This window comes from Eublepharis macularius, chromosome 2 (assembly GCF_028583425.1).
Source record: "Eublepharis macularius isolate TG4126 chromosome 2, MPM_Emac_v1.0, whole genome shotgun sequence".
Taxonomy (NCBI): Eukaryota; Metazoa; Chordata; class Lepidosauria; order Squamata; family Eublepharidae; genus Eublepharis; species Eublepharis macularius.
In genome coordinates, this window is record NC_072791.1 from 146,620,301 (window position 1) to 146,633,985 (window position 13,685).

General features: G+C 41.1%; 1 protein-coding gene across 3 annotated transcripts; it reads left to right on the top strand.

The window, feature by feature from the left end:
• Positions 1–56: 56 nt before the first annotated feature.
• On the top strand, positions 57–13,586 carry LOC129324095 (lysosomal membrane ascorbate-dependent ferrireductase CYB561A3). Of its 3 annotated transcripts, none has more exons than XM_054971094.1 (6): positions 57–176; positions 4,689–4,895; positions 5,032–5,240; positions 6,047–6,201; positions 7,816–7,972; positions 12,091–13,586. In XM_054971094.1, the coding sequence occupies exons 1-6, from the start codon at positions 101–103 to the stop codon at positions 12,112–12,114; spliced, it is 828 nt and encodes a 275-aa protein (XP_054827069.1). In that variant the 5' UTR covers positions 57–100; the 3' UTR covers positions 12,115–13,586. The 3 variants fall into 3 exon arrangements, with proteins under 3 accessions (XP_054827069.1, XP_054827070.1, XP_054827071.1); XM_054971095.1 differs by lacking the exon at positions 57–176 and adding an exon at positions 3,424–3,480; XM_054971096.1 differs by lacking the exon at positions 57–176 and adding an exon at positions 4,003–4,031.
• The last annotated feature ends 99 nt before the right edge of the window (positions 13,587–13,685 follow it).

The window sequence follows — 13,685 nt, forward strand, 5'->3', positions numbered from 1 at the left end:
CAGTGAAACTACATTTCCCAGAAATCCATCCTTCTCTGTGCCGGATATCAAGATTGGGCAGGATCATAAATCCCAGAAGAGAGGGTCTTTATTACTTAGCATGAGCAAGGCTCAAGGGTCGACAACGCTTTGGAACTACTTTTCCCGGCATTCTCCGCGTGTCAGACGGAAGCGAGGTGTGGGTAGTCGCATGCATTTTCTTAATTCTGGGTTGCATGGTCATAGTTATGCGGGTAGTTATTAGGAAGGAGTGGGAATTTCTTTCTGTATTTGTAGCCGTCATTTCTGACCCTGCTTAACCCACCTCACAGGGTTATTGTGAGGATGAAATGGAGCGATGTGATCATGTACATCACCGTGATCTCTCTGAAGGGCGGGATAAAAAAAAAAAAGTAATAACCGACCATTTTAAAAATGAGTAAAGTAGTGTTGACTAGCGCTTCACGGTAGACGATTGTACGATATTGCCGCTGGCCCTTTCACTCGGATTCTGTATTTAGCTCTATAATGGGCAATCTCATTTAGCTAAAATGAGGTCTGTTTCCTTGTTGTCAACGTCAGCGTCGTTCATTCATATGCGCAGAAATTACATGCAGTGCAGGAGCCTTTCGGCCGGCCTTGAAACGCTTCAGTCTTGGTTATCTGACTTCGATTCTTGCTTTGTTTCGTGAAAAAAAAAACTTTAACCAATGTATAACGTGTATTACTTGTTATGTACTGCAACGTCATGATGTTACCTGTGAAAGCCTAGGCCGCAATTAAAATCTCTAAAATACCGGCGCGTTTGTTCTTTATACTCGACACTGGACGTTGCCGGTTCAGCATGACTGATTTTCCTAATTGCTTCCACTGAAGGAGGTGGCAGTGAAATCCATAAACTATAGCCGAGTAACATCGCAATCAATGCTTGCAGTACGAATCCTTCTCCAAAGATTTTGTTGAAAAGAATTTAAATCTCTATCTGCAGCTATTCTCGCCTTTTGAGCAAAGTCTTCTGTGATTCTGTCTCCTTGGGTGTAAAGCTTGCAGCAAGTAAGAGCATGCCACTGCTCCAATTCTCCAATAAGCCTAATTATTACCATCTGGGTCCCATTCTGCTTTGTAATTCATAACAGTGCATAGGATTTAATAACATTTCCCCCCTTTCTTTTCCTTAATAACTTAAGTTAGCCCTTATGTCTGGAACCTATAATTCCAGGTGGAACTACGAGCAGAACCACAAGTGACAAAAGGCACAGATTGGACACTTGTCTGCTTCCCTCAAGTTTTGATGGGAAATGTAGGCATCCTGGTCTCGCAGCTTCGCTCTCCGACTGCTGTCCAATGGACTTTTCAACTGTCACTTGTCCAACATTCCACCAAGCTGCCTACATTTTCATCATCAAAACTTGAGGGAAGCTGACAAGTGTCCAATCTGTGCCTTTTGTCACTTGTGGTTCTGCTCTACGTTGCGTATGAATGATTTTTGCCTTAAGGGTTCCTTGACTGTTGCCTGGGGACTTCTGTGTTATAACAAGAAGGGAGAGAGACACACACACCCCACACACACACACAGCAAAAGCCAAGTTTATGGCGCATTAAGTCCAATAAAGTGAACTGTACAGTAGTGTTTCCCAGTCTGTGGATCGTGACCGAAAAGTAGATGGTGAAGCCTCTGAAAGTAGGTCTCAGGCCAGCCATCCCTAATGGTGGCTCCCCTTTGGCACCCTTCTCTTTCTTTCTTCTCTTTCCTTTCCAGCTTCTCATGTTCTTGCCTCACCGTCCTGCTTTGAAAAAATAATGCAGGGGGAAAGCTGTCTGGCAACTAATAACTTTAGGTTAGTAGGTGGGAAAGCTGGAGAGTAGTGTTGCACAAAAGTGCCTTCCCCCTCTTTCCAATTCGCCGAGCAAAAGAGAGATGAGACAGACAAGGGCTGATGTAAAGAACAACGTATATTTGCAAATCGGGTACAGGCTACAAGTGAGCTCAGAGTGTATCAGAGAACAAAGGAGCACATGCTACTTTTAAGGGCTTATGACATCATTTTGGAGAAACGAAAGTCACATTCAAAATAAGCATCTGATCTTTTTATACCTTTAGATTGGCTATTCTCCGTTTCTCACTCTCGCGACAGCATCGCACACACACACACCTCTCCAAAGGGAGGGGGGGGAGAACTCATAATTCTTCCTTTGTCTCTACCCTTGCCTCTGCATCACAGGAATGTCCAGTTATCTATCTCCTGAAGGCTAAACTTCTCCCCTCTTCTTTGGTATGTAGGCAGAGAGGCCCTGCGGGGACTAGTTATTTAAGACATGCATAGAAAATACATTTTGCATCTCTTACTAGTGTAAATTCATGATTACATGATTGATCCAAGGTCTCTACTAAAATTTGCTAATCCCACAGTAGGTAGGAGCTGTTTAGCACATGGGAAATTGAGAGGAGGCGAGAAAGGTGTGTGTGAGTACAGGTTGTGTCTTGGCACTGGTCCTTTGGTAGCCCAACTTCTTGCCTAGCTCCCTGAAGTGTCTCACTGCTCTCTGCCTGCTGGGGGAGATGTACTTCACAAAGCCACTTCCACCCACCTCCTTGCTGAGATCTGCCATCTTCCTCAATCTCCTCAAGCCTTCCCTTGTGTACTTTCTTAGTCTCTTGGGTCAGCCTTGGATGAGTCACCATATTAAGTAAATTTGGTCTTGTGAGTCACCATATCAAAAAGGTTGGGAACCACTGCTCTACAGCATGGCTCCTGCAACCCTAGGCCCCTCCACAGCCTTCTTTTAAGGACAGTTGTCCTCTTGTCGGGCTTCTGAATTCCTACATATGACAGAACAACAGGCTGTAAAAAGCCTTTAGTGCAGTATGAAATGGTCCCTTTTGCAATGGGGAAGAGTTATTGTCAGCATTTGTGAAGTGAGGAGAAGAAAGGCTAGTGCATTATGTGAGATGGTGTTATCATACAGTCTGCTCAACTAACCCTTGTGCATAGCCCCTTTAGATGGCTTCAAAATTCACCGCTGGTTCTGGGATTTGGGGAATCTTGGGTAAGATTATCTCAACTAATTTTCTGTACTGTTAGGTGTCATCTGTTGGCATAGCTGGGGCAGTGGAACCTTTACCTTGACTGTACTACTGTCTGTAATGAGCCCAAAGTAGTCTTCTGTGGCTTGTGATTCCCTGTATTTGTAGAAGTTTCCAAATAAGTCAAAACCATCTGACTGCAGCACAGCCTGACATGTAATATTGTGGACTATCACCCACAACTTATCACACAGGCGAATACAACTGCTAAGAAGTAGCTTGCATTCTAGCTGAACTACTTGCACAAGCAAGTTCTCCTGGTGTAGATGGATACCTATTTGGTATAATAGATATGCAAATTATAGAATACCTCTCCCAAGGAAGGCACTGTTGCAACATCTGAAACCTTTGACACCACTGTTCTGAGTTGGAGAAAACAATTCTGCAGAGTCTCCAGTCTAGTGAACAACTTCAAGGTACTGGTTATGTTTAAAAAACACAAAACATCACTATCCTGTCCATACTTTCTTCTACTTAACTTCTGCTCTGTGGAGGGTGGGGTTTAGTCATTCTAGCCTCAGCTCTTTCTGTGCTAGCCTCCTAAACTTTGGGATGAAAGCAGAAGTTGAGGACATCTTGTAACCATTGCCTTGCTACAGGAAGTAGAAGTTGCAGGTGTGAACTCTATATAGTACTGCTGGGTGTGAGGAAAAAATTGTGGTTTCTGCCTATGAGAATCATTCATATAGAAATGTGAAATCCTTCATGTGGAGCTTTCCAGTTCCCTTTTTCATTGGGCTACTATGACCTTTACTTTTGATTGGCTCTTATTTCAAGTGGAAGTAGATACAAGCTATTCTGTTTGTGAATGCCACTGACAAATATTTGACTTGGCTAATGGAGTAGTCCTGATTCTGAACTGATTTGTGAGATCTGTGAGATTGTGGAGGCATCTGGTAGACTTATTTTGGCTCACCTGACTTACTTTAACTGGTTTCTTCCTGCCTGCTCATATGATGGATTAATTGTGAGTTCTGGTTCTTGGACTTGTGTGTATGGGCCCTGTGAAATGGTTTTTAATAACATAGGTAAATGGAGAATTTGGTTAACAGTCCGGTGTCTTTTCCATGCAAGTTGATTCTGAGAGAGATGGAAATCATATTGGTTACAGGAAAACCTTTTCTTATGTAAGGAAACTGATTAAGCCTCTTCTGTCTAGTGGAAAGGAGATGTAACTGTGGGAGTTCCCAGTTAGTATTAGCAGACATACTTGGTGAGTTACGGATGCTTTGTGTGATAGTGTGCTGGTTGCTAATTGTTCTATTTGGCTTTTGAAAGAACCGAATTCCAGTTAAATTGTGATATACGTGAATCAGCCCAGACAGACCGTCAAGCTTGCCTCCTGGTAGCTTTACAGTGTGTCTTCTACTGGTTTAGTTATGCATTTGAAAGCTACTTCCCTAAACCAGCTTCTAAGACTCCTTTCTCTTTGGGTTATAAAACTGTCAATCTAAAGCAAGTCTTCTAGACAATTTGTGATAGTGTATAGAAGATAAAGGCAAAGCAGTGCTCCAGAGAGTGAAGGAAGGCAGAATTGGTCAGGAAGATCAAGCAAGGAGGCATGTGATGAATGCTATGGTCTAATGGCTAGCCACAAACCTATCTGGTATCTTATTTTTCCCAGGTGTACTCCCTACTAGTAGCGAGATGCCTGGTATCCCGTTCCTACCGTTTTCCATCCTCCAGGGAATTCTAGGAGTCCTCTGCGTGGGGCTCACAGGGTTTTGGGGCCAGCACTGGCTTGGTGGTTTTGCCTGGGATGGTTCTTCTGAGATGTTCAACTGGCACCCGGTTCTCATGGTGACAGGCATGTTGGTCTTGTATGGCTCAGGTAAGGGGGGAAATGTTCCAAATCCAGTCTAATATTCACAATTTGCATTGGAATTTGGAAAAAAATAATTTGGTGATTGGTGGGAGGGGTACCTCAACAGTCTTGATTCTGACAACGTCCTTCCTCCTCCCTGCAGCTGCACTGGTATATCGTGTACCCTTTTCCTGGGAGAGGCCCAAGCTTCCCTGGAAGCTGCTCCATGCGGCACTGACTTTAGTAGCATTTATCCTAGTCATACTGGGGCTGGTTGCTGTCTTTGAGTTTCACAACAAGAAGAAGATTCCCAACATGTACTCACTGCACAGCTGGCTGGGGCTAACAGCTGTATTGCTCTTCTCCTGCCAGGTAGGTAAAAATCAGTGAATAGTTAAATGAGTCAGTCCTGTGGTCCAGATAGCTCAGTTCTTACTCTGGCAGTGGTCAATCAGATGCTTTATGGAAGCTCAAAAAGCACAGACAGTTGTTTCTACATAGAATCTGGTGGCCTAAAATATGCTCTTTCAACATGTTGCATTCTTGCTAAAGGTCAAATGGCCACTGGGTAGGTCTGTCCACTATCTTTAATATATATTAATCTTTTTATGCCAAAGGCTGCTACAGTGTCTTATAGTGATGTATCCAATAGGTTAGTTATGCATTGTATGAAGAAATACTTTGGCTTGCTTAAGTCTATTGCCTATCAATTACACTGGTTGACCTCCTACCCAAGTTCTCATCTTTTGAGGCAATGAGTACTATCCACATTTTTTACACAACCCTTTCAAAAGTTGCATTTCCTTCTTGGTTGTCAGTTTTTTCTTCCCTAAGTTAACCCTCCTTCTCATTTGATATGTCATGTTCTCTGCCAGAATCACGGCATCTGAAGCAGTTTGCCAAGCAACAAATCTAAATAGATAATCTACTTTCTGTATCTCTAAAATCTGGTTTTTAATTGCTCTGAGAATCTTGGGCTACCAAGCAGTTTATAAATGTAAGTATTAAAATAAGTGCTTCTGCAAATCTTGCTGCCCACACTACTCTTTGTCTGTAGAACTCTTAAATTTATCTTTTTTAAAAAAGCACTTTCCTAATACATTTACCATGTTTGATTCTGGCCATTTCCTTCTCCGCTATTGTTTTAAAATTGCCCAATTTTTGTTTCTTTTATTTAGTGGATAATGGGATTTGCTTCTTTCCTGCTACCTTGGGCTCCCATCTGGCTACGAGCCCTCTACAAGCCCATCCATGTTTTCTTTGGTTCTGCCATCCTTTCTTTAGTTCTGGCGGCCTGTATCTCTGGCATCAATGAGAAGCTCTTCTTCAGATTGTGAGTACTAGGGGAGAAGGCAGCAGCTGCTAAACAAACAAGAAAGAAAAGTTTGCAAATAATGCAAACTGGAGAAGGTTGATACTCCTGGGTTCCCAAATGATGGGTGCTTAATGAGACACTGGAGTAAAAAAAATGCTTACTAGTGTCAGCCTAGAAAGGCCAAATAGAGGGTACTGGTGCAGATGAGTTTCGCTGTTGACTCTGAAAGCAATACAACCTTAAAAATAAAAACAAGAAAAGTCTCCAAAAGATCATTATACAGTAGGAAAACTGCTCCTGTAAAACCTAAACAAATGGCAAACCATCAAGATGCAAATCTATTTAATAAAATATGGAAAATGATTATCAAGATGTATTTTGAACTAGAAATCCTCCTTTTGTTAACCCATCATGAGAAATCATCAGGGAGACTTTCTCTTACCTCAGTTTCTTGAAAATATGCAAGAGAACATCAATAAAAATATAACACACAAACACACAACACCAAGAACAGGGAGGAGGGCCAATAATAGTTATTGGGGGTAAAAAGGTAAGGGTAGTCCCCTATGCAAGCACCGAGTCATTACTGACCCATGGGGGTATGCCAAATGAAACAAAAAAGTCTTCACCAGTTGGTGAAGGGGGAAAGACAAAATCTCCCTGGGGGAGAGTTCCAAAATTTTGGCACCATAACCAAAAAGGCCCTTTCTTGTGTTGCCATCTATCTAACCTCAGATGATGGGGGACATCTGAAGCAGGTCCTCTAAAGGTGACTGGAGTGAATGGGAGAAGGCAGTCCTTAAGGTATGCTGCCTGCAAGCCGTATAGGGCTTTAAAGGTCAATACCAGCACCTTGAATTGGGTTCAGAAGCAAATTGGGAGCCAGTGTAGATGGAACAAGACTAGAGTGATATATGGTTCCTATGACCCACTTCAGTTCACATTCTGTCCACAGCATTCTGTACAAACTGTAGCTTCCAGAGTCTTCAAGCGCAGCTCCACATAGAGTACATTGCAGTAATCTAACCTAGAGGTTACCAGGGCATATATTGTAGTGGCAAGAGCTTTCCTGCCCAGGAAGGGTTGTGGCTGGAGAAAGGTATCTCTGGCAACTGCTACTACCTGTTTATTTGACAAGAGGCCCTTGCCCAGTAGCACTTCCAAGTGATGAATCTGCATTTGTGGACCTTGGTATATTTTGTTTCTTCTTCAAAGGAGGAGGTTAGCCACAGGGATGCTACCGAAAAGGGTCTCCCATGATGTGATTCATAGCATGTAGGATTATTTATGAGACAGACTGCTGTCATTCTGTACATAGCTTCTACAACTCCATTGATAGCAACCAAGACAAGGAACTAGTATGTGTGAGACAATGGTAGTCCACATATTAAGTAGTCAGATGTTATGGTGAGTGTATTGTGTGCTTCAGTTGGGTGTCAGAACGGATGTTTGAGGTGCCCTTAAGGGCTGGTGGACAAAGCTTTGTGTTAAAGGATAAAATTGATTTGTGACTTAAGATATTTTGTTGGTATTACCCCAGCTGTGTCTTCCTTTAGGGGGTCTCTGGGGGAAGTGTGTATGCTTGCAACTTGTTTCTCATTAAATGAATGTGATCCTTCTTTTCCCCCTCAGAACAAATTCAACAACACCATATTCAAAGCTCCCTGCAGAGGCCTGGTTTGCTAACTTCCTGGGAATGCTGATCCTGATTTATGGGCTCTTGGTGTTATGGGCTCTTGCTTTGCCTGCCTGGAAGCGTCCAGATGTAAATTCACAAGACATCCAAGAGGTAAAAAAAATACTGACCTGTTGGATGGAGTTCAGATTAGATAAACACAAGTCTGGGAGGGACAAAACATGACCTGCTTTGAACTGCAGGAGATAAAAATTAAGTTTGTCCCAATTAAGTCATTGACAGCCGTTATAAGCAGGCCTGTATGTATACTCTGCAGAAAAGACATAGCTCAGAATAGGTGAATTCTGCACACTCTGTTAACTATGATCATTGATGTGATTTGAATATCATTTTGCATAACTCATGCTCAGGTGTTGCCTACATAATTTCAAGCCTATTTTTGCTTGCCCTGAGCACTTGGAACCTACTTCTGAGATTCTAAGGAAGCTGCATGCTGTAGTCAGTAGTACCACTATGTAGATTATATACAGAGCTCTAGATAGGAGCTTTATCAGAGTAAACTCCTACAAGCAATTCTTGTGTAATCTCTTCTAAATAACATTTAATTTGCATTATCTGGGTAGTACAATGTTGTAAGATACCCATTAGCCATGATGGCTGAATGGGACCTCCCAAACATAGAAGCAGTGTACCTCCTGAATAACAAATATTTGGGGCAAAGAGTGAGTGTTTTTCTCCATTATTCATTGCTCATGGGTTTAGATATTCATTCAGCTGGCCAGTATTGGAAACAGAATACTGGACTAGAGACACTTTTAATCTGACCAACAGCCTACACTCACTAAGGGTGGAGCTAGTCTATAACAGCAGCTGTCACATGATTACATAACAAATAACTGACATCCTAGGCATGTTTAACTGTTTCCATATCATTGTCAAGGGTGGTGGATGTTGTCTGTTCTTGACCTTCTCAGTAAAGCTCAAACACTAAGAGAAAATGATGTAGAACAGAACAAAATAGAGAGAGGAGAGTAGTGCTTTGGCAGTTATTTACTTATTTTACTTGATTTATACCCCATCTTTCTTCCCAGTGGGGACCCTAAGTAGTTTATATTGTTCTCCTGTCCTCCATTTTATCCTTAAACTATCTTGTGAGGTAGGTTAGGTTGAGAGTATGTGACTGGTCTAAGGTCACCCAGCAAGTTTCCATGGCAGGATGAGCATTCAAACCTGGGTAAAATAAAGACCAGGAAAAGTAATGCTGAGCAGCCCTGCCCTACAAGTGTTTGTTCTGAAGGAAGTCTGAGAGCTAAACCACATGAGACGAATTACACAAGGATGCTCAAGTGAAGGAAAATGCAATGTTAGCTGGGAAGGGTAATTTTAATTTCACCTCTCTCTACAGAGTCGGCTAGATCACTCCTCAGAGGGTTTGTTAATTTCCTCTTTGCCTCAGGGAAGGCTCTGTCAATTATTAACAAACCCTCTGAGGAGCAATCTAGCCAGCTCTGTAGAGAGTGGTGAAATTCAAACTACGCTTCCCGGCTAACATTGTGTCTCCCTTCATTTGAGCGTCCTCGTGTAATTTGTCTCGTGTGGTTTAGCTCTGAGATTTGTTTCTAAATAACTGTGCTAAGAACCATAGGCTAAAACCAGAATCTAGCCAGCTCTGTAGAAAGAGGTGAAATTCAAACTATGCTTCCTGGCTAATGTTGTCTCCCTTCACTTGAGCGTCCTCGTGTAATTTGTCTTGTGTGGTTTGTGAGATTTGTTTCTAAATAACTGTGCTAGGAACCATAGGTTAAAAATGCTTTATTACTGTTTTTAATGTGAATAATAGTTTCAGGTGAGTAACTGTGCTGGTCTGCAGAAGAACAGCAAGATTTAAGTCCAGTAGCACCTTAAAGAACAAGATTTTCAGGGTATAAGCTTTTGGGTGTGAAAACTTATACCCTGAAAATCTTGATGATCTTTAGGGTGCTACTGGACTCAAATCTTTAATATGACTGTTTTAATTCTACTATTGTACATTGCTTTGGGTTTTCGAGTAGAAAGACAGAATTCCCAAAATTAAATAAAATGAATTTTTAAATTATGAAATTGTACCTTTCTTCTCAAAAGAACACACAAAGCAGTATACAGTAGTTGAGGCAAAACATTCATATTAAAACAGTAATAAAGCAATCAAATTAGCTCAATTGGCTAAAAATAGCAATAAAATATTGGTGGCTAAGAGATCTCACGGTATGCAAAGAGACCCTAAAATAAACATTCTTTAAGTTATGCCAGAGGTCCAAGAGTGATGGTATCAACAGTACCACTAGAGAAGTGGCGTTTGATCATTTGGAGGCAGCTGCAGAAAAAAGTTTTGTCACAAGCACCTGTTAATATTATGTCTGATAGTACGTATTCCCACAGCATTCTGGGCACTTGATCTCAGATCCTGCGGAAGTTCATGAGTTGTGTATTTTTGATGGTGTTAAGATAATGGCGAAAATACTGAACTAAATCTAGTTTCAAACAATTCTCTCTGCAACTATGGAAGTAGATGGTGCCACTGTGGACTAACTAAGCTCGCCAGCATTTTACAATTAGAAAGCCAAGTAAATGAGGACAGTACTAATTCTTTTGTCTGTAACATTGCCTAGCAAATACAGTCCTTGTCCTTGTGAATTCTGAAAGTGGCCTTAACAATTCAGAAAATGGAGAGTTGTTCTCAGGCATAATTTTGAGTGGTGATTTTTACCATTAAACTCTATAAATGCCATGGGGCTCAGGCACTTGAATGACACCTCTTCCTGTCCTGTCCCCACCAATTAAGATCCTCCTTCTAAGGCATACCTCTATGAGCCATACTACTGAGATTAAGTGGGGGCCAATCAGAGATGGGGCTTCTGCAGTGGTAGTTCCTTGCCTTTCAGGATCACTTCATTTTAACATGCCAGACCAAAACATTTTTCTTTATCCAAGCTTTTAAGTGAAGGGCTCCATCTTTTTAAGTTGTTTCTTCATGGCCTGTGCCTCCCTTGAGGGCTATTTTATTAATACTATTTTATGTTTCCTGCTAATGTTGTGTATTATACTGTTTTTCATGACCCTGGTGGGCTTTTTGATTGTTTTATTTCTGTTTTTAGGATTTATCGTTTTTGCGCTTGCTTTTACAATTTCATTTTTACCTCATGCAATACCTTTTTAGAGAGATGGTATATACATTTTCTAAATAAGGCATTAATGAAGGGCAATGAGCCAAATAACCTTTACAGTTTGAAAATTTTCAGCTTTGTTGTGAATAAAGCCGCTGAGCAGTGCAAGTGCATTCTCCAATTTTTTAGACGGTTAGCTACTGGAGTATATGTGTAGAAATGGTATCAAGCTAGATCTGCTGTCTCATTGGAATGGTGGGTTCCCAAAAGTTCTTTCCACACACATCCTTACTGCAAATTGTAGTACCCATTGAGGAAATGGGCAGCTAATGAAAAACTGTAATAAGTGAAAAGATGAGGGTGAAAGGATGAGGATGGGGCATGGAGTTTAGCTTTGACAATAGGAATATTGGTGATCTAGTTGTGTATTAGGAATCTGCAGCCAGATTTTGCCAGTCAAATAAGATGTAGTATTTATGGCGCTGGGTCAGCAATATTTGATACCTCTGAGTCTCCCACATGACTCCCGATTTTATCACTCCTGATAATATTGGAATTGGGAGTCATGTGGAAGAGACCGCAGCAGCTAAGGAGCAGGGACTGGGAGTGCTGAGCTGGGTCTTGGCCCTGTAAATTTTTAAAGGGCATTACTTTCCATGGAGGAGGATCTGGCTTCTTCAAGCCAAAGGCCAGGTCTGCCCTATAAAAATAATACCTTTTTAAAATGTATAGGGCCAAGGCTCAAGTATAAGGAGGGTACTTTCCCTTAGTCTCCCTTTCCATGTTATTAATCTGCATGTGGAAGGGCATGTGCATCTTATTAAATATCAGGAGTATTGTTCTAATATAACAGGATGCCCAATATTTAATAAGCTTGCCCTTTCCCACTCCCATACAATTAAAATTGTTTACTTGTGCACCACACCTCTAGTGAGAATGACAGAGAAGCTAAATGGCGGGGGTGGGGTAGAGAGACACCTGTTCGGATTTTTTTTCCCTGAAAGAAGACAGAATTGTGGCATCCCTGCACATATGGAGCATTTAGCCAGGGAGAAACTAATATATGTAATGGTAAGTTGATAGAGCTAAGTTTTATTAAGAATTGCTCATAGTGTGTTTCTTCTACAGCCCTTGCTTCAGGAAGCCAGATGAAGCTGAACTACTAAGGCACTATAACCCATACATGTGAAATAGTCAGGTCTCCACAAGATCTGCAGCCATTTGCTGTCTTCTCACTGTGTCATTAATGGAATTGGTGTGGTAAAAAAAAATTCTGGCAAGAAGCCTTCTTGTCTGTCCTTTTGAATCTATTTGATAACTCGGCTTCTTTGCTGGCTTGAAGTGCTCTTCCTGTGAATCTACTGGACATTGTCTTCTCTGAACCACTTGTTCTTTACTCACTATTGTGCCATTGTATTTGTGATGTTGCTAAAAGTATGTACACTTTTAAAATTTTTGTAGCTCACTAGAAATCAAAATTATCAACTAAAATAAGCAGTTGTAACTGTTCTGGTGTCGGCTCTACTTGTACAATAGCATATTGTTCCTGACGCTTCACTGTAGCAGCACCAGACCCCATAAAACAAAGCATGAGCAGTCTTACTGTTGAAGTGTAACCAACTTCCCTTTTATAGTTTCTGCTGCAGCTACCATCTGTTCAAATCTAGCCATCTTTCAATATTGCTTTGCTGGGTCACAGCAGCTTGCTTTTGGTGAGGTATGTGGCTGCTTAAGACCAGTTCTATAAATATAATTCTATTAGCACTTGATAGAGACATAAGTTAGTAGCTTTTAAAACTAGCATTAGAAGGGAAAGATGGGACACTAAAAAACCAGGGTTTGTTTTTTTTTAAAAGAAACTCCTTTAATTCAGTATTTTCATTTTTTAAAAATTGGAAACACATGGCTGGGTTTAACTGTTCTCTACATCCAACTGGGATGAAACTCTCTAGGATAGCATCTTCCACCCAAGGTATTTTCTCTGCCAAATATCAGATAGAAGATTCTCATTTTATAAGCAATTAAAATTCTGCAGACCAGAACTGGGTGTGCAACAACACTGCTGTGTGTTTTTTGGGACCCTGACAGGTAAAGGTAAACGTATTTTTCCTTACCCAAGAAAGTTTATGGGTAACTAAATCTTCCTTCTTGGGTCCTCCATCTTTCCCTAGTCTACCCTAATTATGTCAGTAAGTTTTCTTCCAGTCTTCCAGTGTTGTACTGGAAAAAATGTGCTTCAAACAGTACAATGCAGGCAAAGGGTTTAGGCTTGTATTAGCTACTATTTCCCTTTTTTGTAAAACAGAAAAAATCCACCATACCCCTCTTTACATGCAAACCAGCAGAAATGCACAAGATTTACACAGTTTGCCCTGAACTTAAAATAACCTGTCTCTTAAATAACCCTTGCTTGGGGTAAGGATTATGCCTCTAACTCTGCAAGCAGGTACAAGCAAAGCATTAACCTAAGAGATACAACCAGATAATACTTTACACTAGTAGGACTTGTGTTAAGGAAGAATTTCCCCTGACAGTGAGGTGCTTGCATAACTATATTTGAGATGTTCACATGCAGCTGTAGTGTAATTACATTAAAGAATAAAAAGGGCCTGATTCAACTATGACTGATTTGTATTTGACTGTACACTGCTACACACAGCATACCTTTTTTAAAAAGTTTGTTATGAAGCATTCAAATAAAATCCCTTTAATAGGCCTTTCGA

Bases quoted from the DNA above. Each gene is read 5' to 3' on its own strand.
- LOC129324095 (XM_054971094.1), top strand. From the start codon at position 101: ATGAGCAAGGCTCAAGGGTCGACAACGCTTTGGAACTACTTTTCCCGG. The intron at 5,241-6,046 runs GTAGGTAAAAAT...TCTTTTATTTAG, and splicing joins TATTGCTCTTCTCCTGCCAG to TGGATAATGGGATTTGCTTC. The intron at 6,202-7,815 runs GTGAGTACTAGG...TTTCCCCCTCAG, and splicing joins GAGAAGCTCTTCTTCAGATT to AACAAATTCAACAACACCAT.